Below are 21,523 nucleotides of genomic sequence, written 5' to 3' on the forward strand. Positions count from 1 at the left end.
ACGACCCCCTGTTCCCCTACCTCACGAGCACTACGTCACTACCGCCTTGTGTAAACACTGAGCACCAGGTTTCCTTCACTCCCGGTCCCTAAGCTGAATATACTGGACGCTCCCCTGATACCTTGTTTTCTGTTCCTTTTCCTTTTGGTCGGTGCCTACCACGGACTTCGCCTGGAGGTCGCTGTGACGTCACCATTCTGGCTGCTACACCCCCGGGACAACACCGTAACACCCTGGAACTCCCGTGTTTTCCTAGAGGCGTCAGAACGAAGCCTGACGAGATAGCGCGCATAAGACTGTCTAATCGCAGAAAGAAAGCATACCTAAAAATAAAACCCTCTCTCAAAGCACTTTTTCAGCCTACCGACTCCGTTCCTTCCCCTACCGTTCCAGACCCGGTCACAGTATGCCTGAACTCAGAATGATAAAATACATCTTTTAGTGAAGTTGGTTTTAACATTCTGTGTTTGAAAATACCACTTTTAGAAAGTAGGTATTTTCTTGCCTAACCATCCAGCCTGCCTCTGCTAGCTTGTGTAATGTATGTCTGGTTTTGTGAGTGACAGCGGTTGGGGGCTCCAGGAGACAGTGTGAGACAGCAGTAGGCTGAATAGACCTATCTGCATTGGGATTGGTGGGAGGAGTAGAACCTGGGCCTGAATAGGGCTGTGCCTGCCTTCCACAATGCTGGCTCCACCTCCTGTGGTGCGTCTGATGACCCTGGCCCACACTAACAAAGGAAGAAGGTGTACGCTGGTAGAATGCACCCAGAACTGGTTTGGAATAGGTACAGGACCCTCTGCCTTCAGAGAACAAAGAGAATAGTAGTATAAATATGGGGGCCCAGGTCCCAAGACTTTAGATAACTTCCGGAACAACAAGACACACCTTTGCCAAGGAGAAGAACCAAGGAAGCTGCAGGAGTTTGGACTGCCCCTCTGCCAGTGTGTTGTTTTCTGGGTTGGCCTGCAGTGGTGTCTTCATTGCCAAGGAAAGGAGAAGGAACGTTTAAGGAACTTTCATCATCTTGCAGAATCTTGTCGCACCATGACCGGAACGCAGTACGAGATTCCACGCATCACCTCCTCTCCGGTAAGGAAAAAGACGCATCCTTTACTCTGCGCAAGCATTGAGGAGCGACGCATCGCCTCCCCTGAAGCAATGAACCGACGCATCACCCTCCCTGCGCACCTTTTGTTTGTTCTGCATTATGCATCCACGTACTTTTGTGAGGAACGTGTCACATTTATCATCAACTTAAACTAAGTTACTTCTGCCCTCTTTAAGTCTATTTTCAGTACAGTATTGTGGATTTTTGTCGTTTGTGGTCTTGTGTGAAGTCTATATAAAGAATACTTATTTTTATAAAAACCTGTGTTGTGCCCATCTGTAGAGTTTTCACTGTATTACTGTATGTGTTCACAAATGCTTAACACACTGCCTCTGAGATAAGCCTGTCTGCTCGTGCCAAGCTACCAAGAAGGTAGGCAGGGGTTATTCAGGAGTGTAATCCCCTTTCCCTGACTTAAAAGCGAGGGTTCCTATTTGGTCAAAGGTACTTACCACTGCCAACTAGAGACCCCCAGTTCTAACATTGGTGGTCAGCGGTGAGGATTCTGGACTTGCATTTGTGACTCATACAGTGATTGGTGTACACTACTTGTGAGTGCAGACAAAACACAACCACATGCTTTTTTTTGGTAGAATTTTTTCTTTCCAGTGGACTGTTATTTTTCTGAGAACTGCCAATCCTTACTGCCATGAGCAGACCAGCATCTGTTGCATCTATGGATCTAGATTTTGAGGAAGAGAGGTTGGAAACGTACAATGTGAAACAGCTAAAGCACTTCTGCAGAAAGTTTAAAGTTGCTACCCCATGTGTTGCCAAAAAGGATGAATACCAAAAAGCGCTGAGGGCCTGGGTGGAAGCAAGAAATGCCCCTGAGCTGGTGGCAGAGTCAGTAGGGGATGCAGATGGGCAGCTGGATAGGCCATTGGTTCCAGCCAGGGAAGGGGTACCGTCCGCACCTGGCAGTAGCGTCTCTTCCAAGGACCTGTCCCCAAGAGAGCTGGAGGACAGGGAGAGAAATAGGTTGCGCAAGCTGGACATATTTAGGCTCAAGATGGAGGGTCAAAGGGACCTTGAGAATAGCATGTTGTCTTTGGCGAGAGAAAGAATGAGATTGGAACATGAGAGAATTTTGAGGGAGCAAGAGCTCAAAGCAAAAGGATTGGAAATCAATCCCTCTGGTGGCAGCGCACCATCTGTGCCTGTAGAAGGCAGAGTCTATATTCCCAAAGATGTCATCAGATAATTCCATAGACAGGAAGATATTGGGCAGTGGTTTGCAGCCTATGAGATAGCAATGTGGCCCACCGGGGTCTCTGAGAAGGATTTGGGGGCGGGTTGTGAGTGATGAGACGGATACATTGTTAGACCTACCCAGTGAGAATAGGATGTTTTATGCCCACATGAAGGAAGCCCTGATGAGAAGGTATTGGTTGACACCAGAACTCTATAGACAGAGGTTTAGGAATTGTACGAAACTGGAGGCAACTACCTGGGTGGAGTATGTGTCTTTATCTTGCAGAGCTATGGATGGTTGGGTGAAGGGTAGCAAAGTGAATACTTTTGAAGCGCTCTATGATTTTCTTGCATGTGAGCACTTGTCTACTAATTGTTTTCCAGATCTACGCCAGCACCTTATTGATAGCAAGTTAACTAACCCTAGGAAGCTTGCTGAGGAGGTGGACTACTGGGGGTGTCGGCGGTTGCCGGGGTGGTGACAGCATCGAAGCTGTCGTGGATGTCTGCGATTTTGCGATGGAAGAAGGTGGCCAGCGAGTTGCACAAGTCTTGTGATGGTGGGATGTCGTTGGTGTTGGAGCTGGGTTTGTAGAGTTCCTTCACAATGCTGAAGAGCTCTTTGCTCCTGTGTGCATTGTTGTCTATGCGGTCTCTGGAGGCGGTCCTGTTGGCGAAACGGATGAGTTGGTGGTGTCGGTGGGTGCCGTTCCTGTGGGCTGTGTGGCTTTCCGCTGTTCTTTCGCGGGTCCAGTTTTTTTCTAGTTTTCGCAGGTTTGCTTGGAGGCCTTTGATGAACCAGCTGACTCTCTGCCTGGTGTGGGTGCTGGGGGGCTTCTTGAGTGGGGCAAAGGTGTTGGTACAGTTGTTGATCCATTGTCTGAGGCTGTGGGCTGCGGCATTGGGGTCAGTCGGGTCTGCGGGTGGGCTCTGGGCGAGGACGGTGGTTAGCTGGTCCTCGGTGATCTTGCCCCAGCTGAGGTGAGGCGTCTGCTGGGTGTGGTGGTGTGTGGTGGGTTTCTGGAAGGTGAAGTGGATGCAGCGGTGGTCGGTCCAGTGGAGTTCGGTGGTACAGTCGAAGAAGACGTGGGTGCTTGCTGAGAAGATGGAGGTCAAGCGTGTTGCCGGCGGAGTGTGTGGGTGTTGTGACGAGTTGTCTGGGTCCGAGGTTGCCGAGGTAGTCGATCAGGGTGGAGGAGTTGGCGTTGTTGTTCTTGTTGTTCTCGAGGTGGAAATTCAGGTCCCCGAGGAGGATGTAGTCTGTGGAGTCGAGGGCATGTGTGCTGATAAACTCGGCGATGGAGTCACTGAACCGGTCAGGGTCCGGGGGGTCTTTAGATAAGGGTGCACCTGAGGGTGGTGTTGGGGTCGGTGTGGATCTGGAAGTGCAGGTGTTTGGCAGTGCTGAGGGTGTCATCGGCGTCTGTCGATATTTTGAGCGTGTTTCTGTGGACGATGGCAATTCCTCCTCCTATTCCTTTGGTGCGGTCCTTGAGGGTGATCTTGTAGCCTTCCAGGATGGCAATGGCGATGTCAGGTGCCGAGGAGGGGGTCAGCCAGGTCTCCGTCAGGAATGCGACGTCTGGGGCGTTAGTGTCGAGTAGGTCCCAGAGTTCGACGGCGTGTTTGGGGGCGGAGCGGGTGTTGAGCAGGATGCATATGAGGAAGTTGGGTTCCTTGTTGGGCCGGTTGGCGGGCCGGCTGCTGGTGAAGCTGCAGTTCCGGCAGGCGAAGGGTCCTTGGGTGCACTTCGGGGTGGCTAGGCAGCAGGTGCGTGATCGTCCGGCGTTGAGTGTGTGGAGGGTGCTGGAGTCGTAGCGGAGGTGGGCATCGTGGTGTGTGCCGGGGCCAGGGGTCCTGGTGCTGGGTGCGGTCCAGGTGCGAACGGGCACAGATGGGATTGCCTTAGGCGCACCTTCGGTGAGCCAGCGGTACGACCGCTGCACTCGTCCGCTGCATGGCTTCTGCGCGGCCTCCATATGAGGGGATGTGGGAGGGAGGAGCAGCTGGGAGGATGGAGCGGGGTGGTTAATGGGAATACAGGGGGGTGGGAAACACAGAGGGGTGAGAGGGTGGGGGTCACAGAGGGCACATGTAGACACAGTCAAAACGGGGGCACAAGAGAGACACAGGCAAAATAGGGGCAAGATAGCAAAACAGCAGAAAATACACAGGAATAGCAGTGGAGGAAAAGCAGGCACAAACCAATTGCGAGGCACACACCAATTACGGGCGGCTGAAGCAGCAGGGCACAGGGCACACAGGGGGGCTGTGTGGCGGTGAGGGGAGCAACCTGCCTGGTGACAGGGTCAAGGGTCAATACAATACAAGCAAAAAGGCAGGGTAGAGAGACAAGATCACAGAAGTGGCAAAGAGCAGTAACAAACCCTTCCAGAGTGGGGTTCAAGACGCAGCAGTGTACAGTGGAGCTGTGGGGGACAGCAGGCCTCGGACAGAGGGTCTGGGGTCTAGCTCGCACGCCCGATGCAGTCGCCGTAAGTAGGGGAGGGGGGAGGAAACGAGCAGCTGGGAGCGGGGATCGGGAAACAGCGGTAAAACAGTGACAAAGGCACAGTGAGGGGGGGCTGAGAGGGTAGATGGGCGAGGAGAGAAAACCAAAATAAGGTACGAAAATTAACAAAAAGCACAATAAAACCACCTGGTGCAAGGTTACAATACAATACAAAGCAAAAAGGCAGGGCAGAGAAAAAAGAACACAGAAGTGGCAGAGAGCAGTATCGAACCCTACCAGAGTGGGGCTTGAGGCGCAGCAGTGTACAGCGGAGCTGTGGGGGAGAGCAGGCCTCGGACCGAGGGTCTGGGGTCTAGCTCGCGCTCCCAGCTGCAGTCGCCATAAGTAGAGGAGGGGGGAGGAAACGAGCAGCTGGGAACGGGGGCGGGAAGCAGCTGTAAAACAGTGACAAAGGCACAGTGAGGGGGGCTGAGAGGGTAGATGGGCACATGCGGCGAGGAGAGAAACCCACAATAAGGTACAAAAATGAACAAAAAAGCACAATAAAACCACCTGGGGCAAGGTTACAAATTACAATACAATACAAGACAAAAAGGCAGGGCAGAGAAACAAGATCACAGAAGTGGCAGCGAGCAGTATCGAACCCTACCAGAGTGGGGCTTGAGGCGAAGCAGTGTACAGCGGACTGTGGGGGGAGAGCATGCCTCGGATCGAGGGTCTGGGTTCTAGCTCACGCTCCCCGCTGCAGGCGCCAAAAGTAGGGGAGGGGGAGGAAACAAGCATCTGGGAGCGGGGGCGGGAAACAGCGGTAAAAAGGTGACAACGGCACAGTGAGGGGGGATGAGAGGGTAGATGGGCACGGGCGGCGAGGAGAGTAAACCACAATAAGGTTAAAAAATAAACAAAAAAGCACAATAAAACCACCTGGGGCAAGGTTACAATACAATGCAAAACAAAAAGGCAGGGCAGAGAAACAAGATCACAGAAGTGGCAGAGAGCAGTATCCAACCCTACCAGAGTGGGGCTCAGGGCGCAGCAGTGTACAGCGGAGCTGTGGGGGAGAGAGCAGGCCACGGACCGAGGGTCTGGGGTCTAGCTCCTTATGAATTTCCTTGTGTGGGAATTCTGTCTGCAGAAGTCTGCGTGTCACTGGGAGCTGGAGCGCGACTCAACGAGAAGAAGCGTGTCACCGTCGCAGCTGTTGCATCGCCGGAGAAGCGTGTCGCCACCGCAGAGGCCGCCACCGCATCACCAGAGAAGCGTGTCTTTGTCGCAGCTGTTTGCCGTCGCATCACCGGAGAAGCGTGTCGCCACCGCAAGGGTCGCCATCGCATCACCAGAGAATCGTGTCGCAGGGCCTGTCGCGGCACCAAAGTTACAGAGTTCACAGCACGGCCGTCAGGCGTGCGCGCATCATCTTCATGTTGTCGCATCGCATCAAGGGCGCAATCTTATCACATCGCATCACACCCGATTGTCGCATCGCATCGAGGCCCCATCTTGCCGCATTGTTACAGGAACACAGTACGAGAATCCACGCATCACCTCCTCTCCGGTAAGGAACAAGATGCATCCCCTACTCTGCGCAAGCATTGAGGAATTACGCATCGCCTCCCCTGAAGCAAGGAACTGATGCATCACCCTCCCTATTAACCTTTTGTTTGTTTCGCGGTACGCATCCAGGTAGTTTTGTGAGAAACTCATTGCATTTATCATCAACTTGAACTAAGTTACTTCTACCATCTTTAAGTCTATTTTGAGTACGGTATTGTGGATTTTTGTCGTTTGTGGTCTTGTGTTAAGTCTATATAAAGAATACTTCTTTTTTATAAAACCTGTGTTGTTCCCATCTGTAGTGTTTTCAATGTATTACTGTATGTGTTCACAAATGCTTAACACACTGCCTCTGAGATAAGCCTGTCTGCTCGTGCCAAGCTACCAAGGGGATGAGCAGGGGTTATCCAGGAGTGTAATCCCCTTTCCCGGATTTAGAAGCAAGGGTCCATATTTGGTCAAAGGTACCGACCTCTACCAACTAGAGACCCCCAGTTCTAACTGTCCTTTTATCCATTTCTTTCCAGATAAAGTTGTTCTTCGGACAGGTCTGGCTTTCCTTCCTAAGGTTCCTTCTCAGTTTCACTGTACAAAGGACATTGTCTTTCCAGTTTTCTTTCCTGACCCTTCCTCGGCTGAAGAGGTTTGTTGCATTCTCTGGATCTTTGCAGGGCTTTGTCTATTTCTTTGGAACGTTCTTCATCCTTTCAGAAGGCTGATCCCCTTTTTGTTACCTTTGGTCGTCCCAATAAGGGTTTGCATCCTTTTACTGCTTCCATTTCACACTGGATTAAGTCTACCATCATGAGGTTTTCTTCTCCCCTGCAGGTGCAAGGTCATTCAACTAGGGGGGTGGCTACCTCTTCGCCAGTCTTTCAGGGTGCCACTTTGCGTGATGTGTGTGCTGCGGCTACTTGGAGTTCCCATCACACTTTTCTGTCCCACCATTGTTTAAAATTGGGTGTCCCTTTTTCCTCTGTCTTTAGGGATCATCTCCTGTCTGCAGTGGAGAATACTTCTGCTCATATGGTACTTTGAATGCAGTTTCTTTTGTATGTTGTAATAAAGATCTATTTTGCTTCAGCATCCATGGCGAGTCACTGGAGTGTTTTTTCAGCCTTAGTGTCTGGAAATAGTCACCGGTTTGCTTGGGTATTGTCTCATGCATAAGGACTGCAACCATGAAGATGGACATGGATGTAATGCCCCAGTTACTTAGTGGTAGCCTTAATTACTCTGAGTCCAGGTCTTCCTGGATGCAGTCCTGAGTCCCGCCCTCCTGCATGGGCATAGCGGTTGACTATTTCCTGTTTTACTGTTGTGTTTCTGGCACTGTATTAACAGGAAATGTTTCATTTGTTCCTCCCTTTTGTGGAGGCTCTTGGGTAATGGAAGCCATCTTAAGGGAACTTTTGGGGTTTCATCAAGGGAATTGGTTCTGCCAGAAAGGAGAAGTATCTCATTCGTAAGGACTGCATCCAGGAAGACCAGGACTCGGAGTAATGAAAATTACGGGTAAGTAACTAGGGCAGTACTTTTTGCGTGAGAAAACCTAAGGGCTCTGCCATGTGTGCCACTCTCCAGCACATACCATAGCTTCAGCTCACGCAAATGCCATCTCTAAGCTCCAGCAAATTTGGGCCTGCTGATGAAGTTTTCAACTTAGTGGCTACACATGATGTCCTCCAGAGTGACTCCCAAAGTATTATTAACGCTCATTCATAAGCATTCCGAAAACTTACAGAATGATGCTTATACAAATGGTAAATGTTTTTATTAGTGCGGCCCTAATGTTCATTTTAACCACACACGGTCAGACTGGGAACCAAAAGAAGTCCTGGCAATAATGTTCAAACCATCCCCGCTCCCTTCATCTCCTTGTGCAATCACTCTCTTTCCGTTCATTCAGTCTCTCTCTGTGTCTCTCGCTCTCTCTCTCTCTTTCTCTCTCTCCTCCCTTTCTGATGCTTTCTCTTAGGGTCGGACCAGGCCAGAAAATAGGCCTGTGCACCAAAATAAAAGTGGTCACACATTAATGAGTTAGAAAGCTATAAGGGTGGCCCATGTTTCTAAATTAGGGCAGTTTTGAACTTGTGAAGACACGCTGCATAAGTGGTTTGTGGAGTATGGAAGGCTACATGGACTTGAACTTGTTGTGGGCAGCGTTGGTTTTAAGGCTGGGAAGTCAATGGTAAAAACAGTCCAGCGAGGTCACAAAACAGGCCCACACACAGACCTGTCAGACGAGCTCATGAGGCACTGGCTGACTGAACTATAGGCTAGTCCGGCAATGCTTTCTTTCTACCTTCCCCAGTGGTGTAAGGCAAAATGATGGGAACACCCCTGGAGAATGGGCTCAATGGTGGCTCCCAGAACAGTTGCCTGCCCCAGGGGCATCCGCCACATACAAAAGGTAGCGGGGCAGGAGGGAGGGGTGCGCATGAGAGGGGGCCTTGGGGGAGTATAATAAAAAAGAAAAACTTACCTTAAGTTACAGACTGTGATCCGCGCCGCGGGTTTCCTCTTCTGTGTCCCAGCCGACACCGGGGCTTCATTAGACTCCCTGTCCAATTCCACGCTGCAAAGTAGCGCGGGGATTGGCTTGAGTGGGCTGAAAAGACACTCTGCTCAGGTCAGGGAGTCTGTGGGGTTTCTCGAGTCTGGCTGCTTGATGCAGCCGGGCTGGAGAAACCTATGTGCGTATGTGTGTTTTGGTCGACCTGAGACAGCCGGCCAAACACATCTGCCAACTTAGAGAGTGCACATAGCACTCCTCCTACCCCCTCCCATGCCCCGCCCCTCCCTGCACACGCTGTCTGAGGCAGCTGCTTAAAAATAAAACGATAATCAAATATCGTTTTATTTTATAGCTGCTGGCTCTGCCGGTGGGGCGACGCTCCTGGCCTGCCCCCTGCACTGCATGGGCCTGTTTGGTAAAACAGAGTCGCTTTCCCAAGCTTATAACTATTTCTTTTTCCATGCCATTGCATGCATTTTGAAAGGCAATAACATGGCTTAGAGGTGAGTGTGCCCCCTTCAAAACAAGAAGCTCACACACCGCGAGGGTTAGGGTTTAATTTTTTTTTCATATTTATATAGCGCGAACTCAACCCGAAGGTATTGGAGCGCTTTACATGAGCACCGTATTTACATGACACATTCAGGCACGGGGAGATAGTGGGGATATCTTGTGCCATTCGCTCACCACCCTTTGATAACCCCTTCCCCAGTGAAACGCTTACAACTGAATGTTGTCCACTGCGTAGCTTTATTATTTGACCAAAACACCATTTTATTTGTGGGTAAAAACCTTCCACATTGACCATTTTATTAAATTCACACATAAATGATGCGCTCCATACATATGTGCCACAGGTTAACATGTATTTACAATTCGGCATCTCTGGAGGCGTGTTGTACCAGCAGGATACAACACCACCCCCCCTTTTCCAAGCACCGGCTACTAGGGTAGGGCCAGAGAGTCCAGGACCACCAGCAGCACGGCCCCCTCTCTCGCCAGCCCAGAGCTGCCATAACTGCCTCCCTGCTGCAGGGTCATCCATTTTCCGCCCAAAAAGAGTCCCCCTGCCTTTTCTCTTATCCGGGACCCCGCCACTCAACTATTAAACTTAGGGATGGGTGGGTGGGCAACTGTTGCTCCAGCTGAGCCCTTCCGGCGTTCTCCAGAGGCGAGAGACAAAGAGGGCTACTCCGTGGGAAGCCGCATTTTTATCATCTTGGGGGAGGGCTTGCAGACGCCTACCCTGGCATCTCAAGTTACTTCGAGACCTTCCCCATGACTAGACCTGGAGAAACAAAACCATTTCACCGGGCCCGGAATTCCCACTAAAGGCCCCCCTCCCCTAGGCGCGGGGGGTGCCTCTCATAGTGGGGACCACCAGCAGGACGGCCCCCTCTCCCGCCAGCCCAGAGCCGCCATAACTGCCTCCCTGCTGCAGGGTCATCCATTTTCCGCCCAAAAAGAGTCCCCCGGCCTTTTCACTTATCCGGGACCCCACCACAGGGCAAGAAGCCCCACTGGCGCTCTTGCCCTCCCCCCTTCTGACCACTGCTTCCTCACTAAGGCCCTGCTCTACTCCCCAGGTGTAAAGCAATAGCCCCCAGAATGGTATGCACAAACACTTCAAACCCTGCCCTGGACAGATGTATCCCTTCTGCCCGGTACTCATCCGAGTTCAATGCCTGCAGCAGGCTATGTCTGATAACACGTATCTGTGACCCCCTCAACAGTTTTTCTACCTCCCTATTCATCTTCCTCACCGACGTGTTCACTGCGGCTGATGGAACGCCAGACTCTCCAAGTGAGCACTTCTGACCAAATTATCTGCCAGTCCGGCAATGCCCTCCCCTCCTGCCCCCCGGGATCATGCTTTCTGCCCCCAAGTGAATAACCAGCACGTCTGGAATAGGCAAACCTTTGTTGATCGCACTCCGCAAATGAGCTGAGACATCTTCCACCCGTTGCCCCTCAATCCCTATCCAATTATGAACGACTCCCATGGCCCTTTGCGTCTTGTCCACCCCAGACTCTCCGAACCATTGCCCTGCTCTGAATATGACCGAATCTCCACACCAGCATACTTGTGTCCTCTGACTTGCCACCCCTGCATGCGATACCCAAAAAGAAAATAGAGAGAGAAAGAGGTGCATAAATACCAATCTGCCGCAAATACCGACCCTACCTACACCAGCTCTGGTCGCACATAGCACTCAAAACTCGATGAACTCCACCTGCCCACCTTCTTAATTGTGCTGGATGAGAGTCCCAATTCCGCTGCTGTAGTGGCCGCCCCAATACGGAACAAATGTGATGTGAAATGAGCTGTTTCCTCACCCAATAATTCCAGCGCCCGCTTACATAATCATGTTAACTGAAATCTCATCAAAGGTGTACCATCTGCGTGTACCAGCGGCCTATCATCCCCACACCCTGGTCTGATCTGCAGAAACTTCTCCATCAACATCACCGGGCAGTAACCCGCCCCCTGAACCGCTCTTAGTTGCACCCAGACACGTTTCCCTAGCGTGTCTGTTTTCGACCTCCGCACTCTCACCTGCAGTAATTCAGCGGCCACCACCACATCCCCCAACGTCATTCCCCCTTGTCTGTCCATCTTGGAGCTTGGCACTAGCTCTGATATCCGGAACACCCCAAAAAAGGCTAAAGACTAAAGGCTAAAGTGTTGGTACAAATACTTTACCCATTGCTTTTGATAAGCCTGTCTGCTCGTGCCAAGCTACCAAGAGAGTGAGCAGGGGTTACCTAAAGAGTGTATCCCCCTTACCCTGACTAGAAGCAAGGGTCCATATTTGCACTTTGGTGCCTACCTCTGCCAACTAGAGACCCCCAGATCTAACATTGGTCACCCTTGCACTCTGCCAGCCATGACTATAAATATGTGGAAGGACGTTATATACCCACCCCAAAGATCCTCCTCACTGATTCCATGTTTAATTCCGCATGAATTTTGCTCCTAGAACGGAAACAATCAAGTCTTGTTAGGAGCTTAGGGGCATCTTCAAGCATGTAGTGCCACTGGGCCTACCCGCATCTACGTCCTCTGATGCTGCCGCCCTCCCGAAAACAGAACAATATAGCAAGCCTTATGTTCATGATGGTTATGTTCATGATGGTGAACGTGCCGGCTCTCAAAGAAGGATATGCTGGGACCCGTCCACCGCCCAACCCCCTTAGTTTGCCATGTTACATAGCGTGAACCCAGCCTGACAGTTTCCATGGGCTTCGCGTAACTGACGGAAAAGTTCACCCTTAGGCACAAGTGGGATTAGTACATGTAACTTTCATAGGATTTGCCCAGAACCACAGAATGACTGCTCTTCATGCTATACTCTACCCTGGCCCACCAACTTTCCAGTTGGCCCCCCGCCATCTAGTCATACCCCTTTCCTAACAAAAGCGGGGGGCAGACTATACACCTTAGGCACTCTGTGCGCTTTTCTTGCAAGTATAATGGTGGCCCCGTTGTGCCGACCCAGGTTAATTGGAGTGAATGTAAATCTATGCGGTATATGATGGCATCCCCAGGCGATCACCCCATTTTCACGGCGGCCTCCCTATGCTAATTTCTCTCACGCCAAATTGTAGACCCGGAGGCCTGGTTCCTATACCCCCTAGAATGTCAAGATCCCAGTGGCGGAAGCTTTGAATCACCAAATGCATTTGTCTATTTCATTCCTTTAGCTCCCTGCCAATGAGCTGCACCCCGTAGGACAGAGTAAGCCAGACTGTCCAGATCATTGCGGAGGATGATACAGGCCATCCGACTTGAATCCAGCCCTGCTGGGCCTATACCCATGCACCCTGGGATTCGGTTCAACCCCCCACTATACACTCACCACTTGCAGCTGTGGGGATGAGTTTGGGGCTATACGACAACCACAGATGTAAATCTTCTACGTGACAGGCCTAACTCATAAATTCTGTGGTTTGTATTGCCAATATGCTACCCAAACTACTGAACACTGCTGAGTCATTCAATGCAGCCGATGGAATCACCTACTCTTTCGTTTTCCCCTACGGTGAGGACAGCGCTAACTCCAGCTCCCCGTTTGTCCGAGCTGACCAAGAGCGATGTACCGACACTAAAACATACGCATGTGTGAGGGGCACCTGATCATTTCTTTTTTTTTTTAATCTTTTTATTATTTTCAAAACAAAGAAGGAAATAGACATATCAGGTGCCATACATTCAGACATAATAATAAGGCAAACAGGCGTAAAAACAGGATAGATACTAAGCAACGAAAAAAAGGTTGAGACACATACGTTAATGTATGGGAAGCAGGATATGCAACAATACAGTTTACGATCCACATTAAGCACAAGTCCTCAAAGCCTGCCCACCCATAAATCAGGATAATAAAAGAAGCATGAGCACCAGATACTAGAATACAATCTAAGTCAGGATGTTCCACCAACTACGCTTGTAAAAGGAAAGTGAAAGAAAATACGAAGAAAAAGAAACCATATAAACAAAAAGAGGATAAAACAATAAACCCATCCCCCCACCCTGCACCCCTGCATATGGCTATCGCCTAACCCCAACTAGCAGTGTGCCTGTCGCCCCTACTCACTAAATACTAAAAGTAGAAAATGGAGGAGGGCATCTTCATTCATGCCCCCGGTCTCCACTCCCCCCCGCCAGAATCAAGAATCCTCAGATTGAAGTCAAGAAATCTAGTAGGCTGCAATTACGTATCACAAACTAGGGAAACTTCAAACACCACCCAGCCTCCCGGAAGCATTATGTTAGCAAACCCCATGTCCAGCAAGAATCGATGTCAAACCCAGTCACTCAGTCTCATCTTTGACCCTTCCGATCAGACGTGTGAGTCCCTTCCGGACGAACTGTGGCATCCGCAGGATAGTCAAAGCACGAAGAAGCTGTAGCAAAGTTCAAACCAAGATGTAACGGAGAGATGAAAATGCTGAGAACTCCATCAAGTCCAAAGACTCCCCTCACCGTTGTGAACTCCCAACGTTGTTTCGTCTGCCATCTTAGCGGTGCCATTGTATTGGGGAGTGACGCAGTTTCAAACCAAAAGCAGTTCTCATCAAAAGTCTCCGGAAGGGGAGCATAGGGTAGTCCTTTCATAGTCGGCAATGATCGTAGGCCCGACAATCCATTTGCCACATCAAGCTCGCTATCATCACCAAAAACACTGGTCAGAGGCTCCGACACCTCCCATAGTACGGGGTCTGCTTCCTCCATCGAAGTGGCCAACTTGGGTATCTCGAGTCGTTTCATTTCTCGTAGTGGAGTAGGGTCCGGTCCATTCCGCCCAATTTCAGACAAATGCGCTATCATTTTATGAAGGTGGGCTTCAACGCAAACATGAAGTGACCCTATGGCTGCCAACACAGTTCGTAGTGACGGGTCACTCTCGGTCCGTTCCACCACTCCTCGCTCGGTTTCAGTCATGTTCACATCCCCAGAGAGCCCGGTCTCCCCAGGGGGAACAGATGGATGGGGAACGGACAGCTGCAGAGAGGGACTTATCGTTGGTTACAATAATAATCCGGACATAGCCACCGCAGGCGGAGATCCCAACCCAGCGAACACCGACGGGCCCCAAACCGGGCCACCGGGCCAGGGACCCCTGTCCACGGCTTCGATTGTGCGTCGTCACCCCTCCTTTGATATTCACCAAATCAGCCAATCGTCGTCAACACCAATCAAAAAAGCCCTCCACTTCGGTAGACCGGACCCTGTAACACAATTACAGCCAATGTTATTCCACTGAAACCCGGCTTGCCAGTACTCCAGACCCCGGCTTCCAAGCTAGTCTAGGCCGCAAACTGCCAATCGACGTATCTTGGTCTACCAAAATTGTAGAAATCTCGGGATCGCACCATTGAACTCTGGTACGATTCATACACACAGAGGCAGGGCGCAAAAACAGGATAAATAACAGGATCTTCTGGCAGGCGTCGGAGGTCGGCGGAGCCGGGAGCCTACGCGGCCATCTTGTTTGCTAGCGTAGCTCCTCCCTCCACCTGATCATTTTTGCCTTTGTGTTATTGCACTATTCCCTATCCAGTCGCATGCGCAACCGGGTATTCCTGCCAACCCAGGCTAAAATGGATGGGGGGAGTGCGGGCAGATTACATTTACCCTGACAAGCCCCTGAGAAGTAGAACGCTGCCCTTGGAGGCCAACAGCACGTGTGTTCTGCCCTTGGTGTTTGCTCCGCCTACAAAGCCTGCAATGCTCTCCAGGGACAGTTCTACCCGCCCCTAAGTCGTCCTGCAGTTATCATGATTTAACCGCCAAACCTTCCCATTACCACATGCCCTCCTGTTTTCGTCTGTGTGATTTTCAGCATCTGTAGGTAAAGGAACTGTCCCGATCCCAGAATTATTGACCCCACTAGTCATAGAATTAAGGCAAAACCACTACCCACCTGCCTATCACATACTAACCACTTGGTGTTGAGTCGACGCCAGGACTTGGCATGGGTGCCTCAATTACACCCTCAGCTTCGTAGGCCACTTGTACCGTATCCTTTCGGAGCCCCTGTGAGTTTCCACCGGACCATCTGTTCTGTGCTCCACGTCGGTGCAGCCAACCTAAGGACCCGTGCTGCGATCATCTGATTGCTTAAGGGGGATCCAGCCATCACTCCATCACCCCGCTTCCGACCGTCAGCCTCCAGCAAACATAGACCGGAAGAAAGAAAATCAGCGTTAGTCTGTTAGATAAGGACAGTAGCCGAAAAATTGAAATAACATCAACGTTTGGTGCCACAGAAGGTGCAAAAACATTCATTGGCTGCTGTAAATCTCCCCACATAAGTGACGCTTTCCTCCGAATATGGTCAAAGTCTACCGGACAAAAGCCACTATTATTAAGCACAAGGGAGGCGGAACAAATGGTGCGCCTAATTTGATTCAGCAAATATGGAGGAAGCGGAAATTCCCTTGTTCCTGTGAAGGTTTCACAACACTACGCATACCACCCTAAACCCTGTGAGCTCCGTTCCCCACCTAACAGGCCATGTGTGCAGGCCACGGTTTTCCTCCTGAAAATAAAACCGGCTGTCTCAGTGGCATGTGATTATGACGTTAGTATTTAAAGGCGGTCCCTGCTCAGTGACACCACGAGAGTTTTGTGGTTGCGGATCAGAATGTACTGTAAGCGGTCCGATTTCTTTCTTTATCACTCAAGCACCGAGGGCTCTGGGGGCTTTCAATAGAATATTTCCTGCGCACATTTAATGAAAATTCAAATTTCACAGCTAAAGGACGCTTTTCATGTTAAGCGACCCCTGCTATATTCTCCTGTAAAAATAACGCCAAGGCGCTTCTATATTCTTCTGTAAAATTACGACCAAGGCGCTTCTATATCCTAAAATGACCATGATCCACCCCAGATGGGACACGGACCCACCAGCTCTGGCTTCAGAGACCAGTAAAATTAAGACCAAACCTATCTAGAAAACCTGTATTTGCAAGTTATTTATGCTACTTTCCCTTAATAATGCATTTGTAAACACGCCTGGGCATTCTTGTTTTCTAATAGCAAACTTCTAGATTGCAAAACATGTGCACAACATTGCAATCAGTCTTTTAGTGCCCCCTAGTGGGTAAATCACAGATGATCCCACGCCACAGGAACATAAAACATAACCCCGTTTTGGAAAGAAGTGGCTGACCCATTTGAAAGTCTGAATACCCTTCGTGCTTTTCTTCCGTGTAATTTGTCTAGAACAATATGTTCCAAGAAAGCATAAGAACATTGACCAAACCTCGAATGTACACATTCCTTTCATTCCTAGTCACAGAGCGATCCCCGAATCACGATGTTGAGCCGAAACCGGGATTCAAACCCGTTTCCCCCGTGCCAAACTAGGGCATGCGTTACAACCCCTCCTGTAATGTTCCCACCCTTCTCTGTAAGATAGTGCATTTATGTATAAGAAGGCACAGAGTCAGGCTGTAAGTTGTGTAAGTCTTTATTTCCCGGAGCGCCGGGATCGCGCGTCTTTCTCGCTCCGAAAGCCGGCGCCACACAAAATGGCCGACTTCCGGTTCCGGGGCTGAACTTCCGGTTCCGGCACCCGGGTCAAACACTAGAGCGATGCCACATATCTCCCCCCTTTACACAATAACAACAGAATAAGGGAAGCAAACTCTTACTTAATGTCCATATCATAGTCCTCAAACCTCTTGGGCGTTCTCACTGTTCTTCCTGCTCTCGTCTTCACTGATTTCTCCTCTCCTTGTCTGTCCATCACCGTGGCCCTTCCTCGGGCTTCCAGTTTCACCTCTTCTCCCACCTTTCTCTCTTCACCTGCTCCCCTCCTGTTCTCTCTGCCACCTTCCTCTCTCTCTCTACTGCTCCCGCCGCACCTGATTTCCTTCTCTTCCACTTGCGGTGTCGTTTCATCTACTTGCTCTTGTCCTCCTTCAAAACCTTCCGTTTCTCTTCTCTCTGTGTCCCCTTCTACTTCCTCATCCACTCCTGTAGTCCACTTCAGTATTTTGCTACATTTAGCCATTCTGTCCTGCGACCAAACCTTGCCGTCGCTGAGTAGTGCTGATCTAGCAAATGGCTCAATCACCTGTAGGGGCGGGGTGAATTTACTCTCTCCCTTCCTCTTCAAAGTTGCTACTTTCACTCTCACCCAGTCCCCTTTCTCAAGAGCCACACCTTGCACGTTCCGTCTCTTGTTGAACTGTTCTGTGTATGTTTCTTGCGCCTTCTCCAAGTTTCTCCTCACTATCGCTGGTGACCACTTACTTTGCACCACCATTTTCCTCCACGCGATGTTGTCTTTGGTGAAAGGCTCTCTTCCTCTTAACACCTTGAAAGGGCTATAGCCTGTGCTGCCCGGCGTGATGCGGTAGGCCCATAGCATCTTGGGCAGTTCCTTCTCCCAATCGAGTCCATCACTTATCGCCGCTTGAATGGTTCCCATGATTACCCGGTTGAAACGTTCCACCAGGCCATTTCCCGCTGGATGGTATATGGGTGTGTGTTTTACTTCGATCCCGTTTCTGGTCATGTATGCCTCCCATTTTGCCGAGACGAACTGGGGACCATTGTCGCACGTTATTATCTTTGGGATTCCTTCCTTTGTGAATACTGCATTCAAGAAGGCGATCACCGCATCCGAGTCTACTACGTCCTTCACCTCCACTTCCGGCCACTTGGAGTATCTATCCATCAAGACTATCGCATATTTCTGATTTCATTCCACATCCAGGATCGGTCCTATTATGTCAATGGACACCATTTCCCAAGGTCCTCCAGGTGTGGGGAATTTCCCCAACTGTGGTCTTAGCATCACTTGGGTTTTGTCCGCTTTAGCACAGGATGCACATTGTCTCGCGTGTCTTTCCACTTGTGCGTCAATCGCAGGCCACCAGTAGGCTTGTCGGGCCAGTGCTTTGGTCTTCGTGATCCCCTGATAGCCCTCATGCAGTAACGCCATCAGGTGTTCAATGAGGCCTCGGGGGGGAACAACCTTGTCTCCTCTGAGTAGGAACAGGGGATCTTCTCCCAAGGACAGCTCGTCTCTCACCTCCCAGCATCTCCTCAGTTCCTCTTTCAGATGCCTCTTCTCGGGCCATCCATGAGTGACGTACCCTTTGATCGCCTCCAAGTCCTCGTCCAGCCTGTAGGCCTCCGCCCATTCTTGCGCACTGATCACCTGCTCCATATCCTGCACGGTAGCCACCACGTATCCTTCCCATCCAGGCTTCTCCTGTTCCTCCATTCCTTCCATGGCTGCTGCTCTGCTCAGGAAGTCTGCTACTTTGTTCTGTGGTCCTGGTATATATTCCACTTCATACACAAAGTCCAAAAGCCTGAGTGTCATCTTGGCTATTCTCGGGGTGGCGTGCGCGTGTCCACTTGATGTTAAAACTTTTATCAGGGGTTTGTGATCTGTGCGGACCACGAATTTGGCTCCCCACAGGTATTGTCTAAAGCGTTCCATCGCCCATACCACGGCCAGCATCTCTTTTTCAATGACGCTAAACTTCTCTTTGTTCAGAGCCAAGGATCGGGATGCGAAGCTGACTGTGGATATGTCTCCTCTGTCAGATCTTTGCGTCAACACCGCTCCCAAACCACGGTCACTGGCATCAGTGGTGAGAATGGACTCCGCCTTAGGGTCAAAACCTTCCAGTGGTATGGCTTCCCCCATTTCCTGTTTCAAGGACTCAAACTCCTCCTGCTCCTCTTCGGTCCACTTGAACCCGTTTCTTTCCCTAAGCAGTTGGCGTAGGCAGTGCGTCTTGGTGGCAAAGTTGGGGATGAATTTGCTATAGAACTCAGCCATGCCTAGAAACGACATGACGCCTTCCTTTTTCCTCGGCGCCGGTGCGTTCCTTATCGCCTCCAGGTTGGCTTTCTTTGGCACTATCCCTTTTTCGCTGACTTCATGCCCCAAATAGGTGATTGAAGGGACCCCGAACCTGCACTTAGACCTTTCCGCCGTGAGTCCGTTGTCTTGTAACGTGCGTAGCACTATGTGGAGTCTTTCGTTGTGTTCCTGCTTGGTCTTTCCCACTACGAGGATATCGTCTTGGAAGAATTGGATTCCCTCCAACTTCTGAAAGAGCCTGTGCATCAGTTTTTGGAATACCGCTGCCGCGGATGCCAACCCAAAGGGCATTCTCATGAATTTGTAACATCCGAAAGGTGTTATAAAGGATGTGAGATGGTTGCTGGACGGGTGGAGTTTCACTTGATGGTACACTGATGACAGGTCGATCGTAGAGAACCACTTAGCTCCCTTTGTCATTGCCAGCATCTCGTTGATGCGTGGGAGTGGGAACTTGTCTATCATGATGTTTTTATTAAGTTCTCTGAGGTCAACACATAGCCTCACCTTTCCGTTGGGCTTTTGGGCCACCACTAGGGGCGACAACCACTCCGCGCTCCCTATGGCCTGTATCACTCCGCTCTTTTCTAGCCTGTCTAGTTCGTCTTGCACTGCTTCTCTGCATCGGAAGGGGATGTTTCTGACCTTGAGGATGACCGGTTTCGCTCCTTCTTTCAATCTTATCACGTGCTTGAACTTGACCAGCTCGCCAATCTGCCCACTGAACACTTTTGGATATTCTCTGCGCCAAACCCCTTCGTCTTGCTCACACTCCATGTCCATGAGTAACACTTTCTCTTTGCCTCTGGGGTTCAACATGATGCCTAGGGCGCCTTGATCTTTCCAGCTGAGTACCGGGGGTCCCTTTTCCGCTACATATAGTTTGCAGTTGGCTTGCCTTCCCTTGAATTTGAACAGTAGCGGGCAGTACCCTAGCATGGGTATCCTCTGTCCGGTGTACGTGACCGGCCGTACGTCCGTGGGGAGCAGTTCCGCTCTCACTTGAGTCCTGAACTTCTCTTTCCACACTCGTTTCTGGACAATTGTGATAGGGGCACATGAGTCAGCAATCATTTCGATCGGCACCCCTCCTATGTGCATGTTTGGGCTTATCCGACTCCTTGCCTCCCATTTCCAGGACTTGGACGTCGATGTATAGGAGTTCTTCCTGGTCCTCTTCCTCTTCTTGTATTTCTTCCTGTTCCCGGTTCCCTTGGTCAATGTATTTGACGGTGGGCCTTTTTGATTTCCTACGACATACTTTTTCATAATGTCCATATATGTTGCAGAACGAACACTTCGCCCTGAACGCAGGGCAAACCTTGTCGTTGCCCATGTGAGACATGCTTCCACACCTGTAGCAGCTTTGTCTTCCACCTCTGCTTGCCTTCGGGGGTTCTCCACCCGTTTGTTGGTTTCTTCTGCTTTCCGGCTCTCTTGTAGGTTCTCGTTGTTTAGGTTTGTCTCCCTTGTTGTGTACCATGACTTTGCAGATCATTTGTGTTCCTCCTCCGTCCTTTCTGGCTGCCTGTGCGCATCGTTTGGACATCTCCGCCTTCTTCACCATGGCCCACACCTCCTTCAAGGGAGCATCTCCGTTCACCCACAGCTTTTCCTGCACGTGCGTGCTCGTCGTGTGCATTATAATCTGATCACGTATCAGGTCGTCGTGCAGGGCTCCAAATTTACACGTGATGGCCAGTTTCTGCAGGGCCGCCACATATTCATCTACTGTCTCTCCGCCCTCCTGTTTCCTGTGGAAGAAGGTATGTCTATCAATGGCCACACATACCACCGGTCTGTAGCGTGCGTCCAGGTCATCTATGGCATGCTGGAACACACTGTGTCGGTCGCGGCCCTGGTGCCTTTGACAATGGTGTCATAAACTCGTAACCCCTCTGGGCCTAAATTGTGTAGTAGTATCTTCCTTCTCCGTTGGCTCGTGTAGGCGGCTTCACTTTCGTCCTCCAAGGCCTCCAGGTAGTTGAAGAAGTAACGTTTCCAGTCTTCCCACGGCATCGTGGGCTCTCCTCTCTTCGGGAGGAAAGGGACCATGTGGGTGAGGGAAGTGGAAGGCGCCGCCATCCTGCCGCCCCCTCCTTGGATCGCCTGGGCGGGAACCGCGTTGGTGGGCGGGCTGCCGGGCGCCCTGCAGGGCGCCCGTCTGGTCTCGCTGCCTCCTTCGCCGTTCTCCTCGCTGTCAGCGCCACCGGTCGCTCCCTCTACGCCGTTGCGTGAACGTGGTCCACCCCCGTCTGTGCTGCCTGTCGCCTCACTCCTCACCTGCTGATCCGCCAGCGTGCCTGGTACGGGCA

General features: G+C 50.8%; 1 protein-coding gene across 1 annotated transcript in view; it reads left to right on the top strand.

Moving 5' to 3' along the window:
- The first annotated feature begins 21,261 nt into the window (after nt 1–21,261).
- The window catches only part of LOC144762267 (b(0,+)-type amino acid transporter 1-like), a 471,604-nt gene continuing 471,342 nt past the window's right edge, over nt 21,262–21,523 (top strand). The window contains exon 1 of the mRNA XM_078647409.1: nt 21,262–21,332. Within this exon, the coding sequence (XP_078503535.1) occupies nt 21,262–21,332 (71 nt within the window). The remainder of the gene's footprint in view (nt 21,333–21,523) is intronic.

This window comes from Lissotriton helveticus, chromosome 6 (genome assembly GCF_964261635.1).
Source record: "Lissotriton helveticus chromosome 6, aLisHel1.1, whole genome shotgun sequence".
NCBI lineage: Eukaryota > Metazoa > Chordata > Amphibia > Caudata > Salamandridae > Lissotriton > Lissotriton helveticus.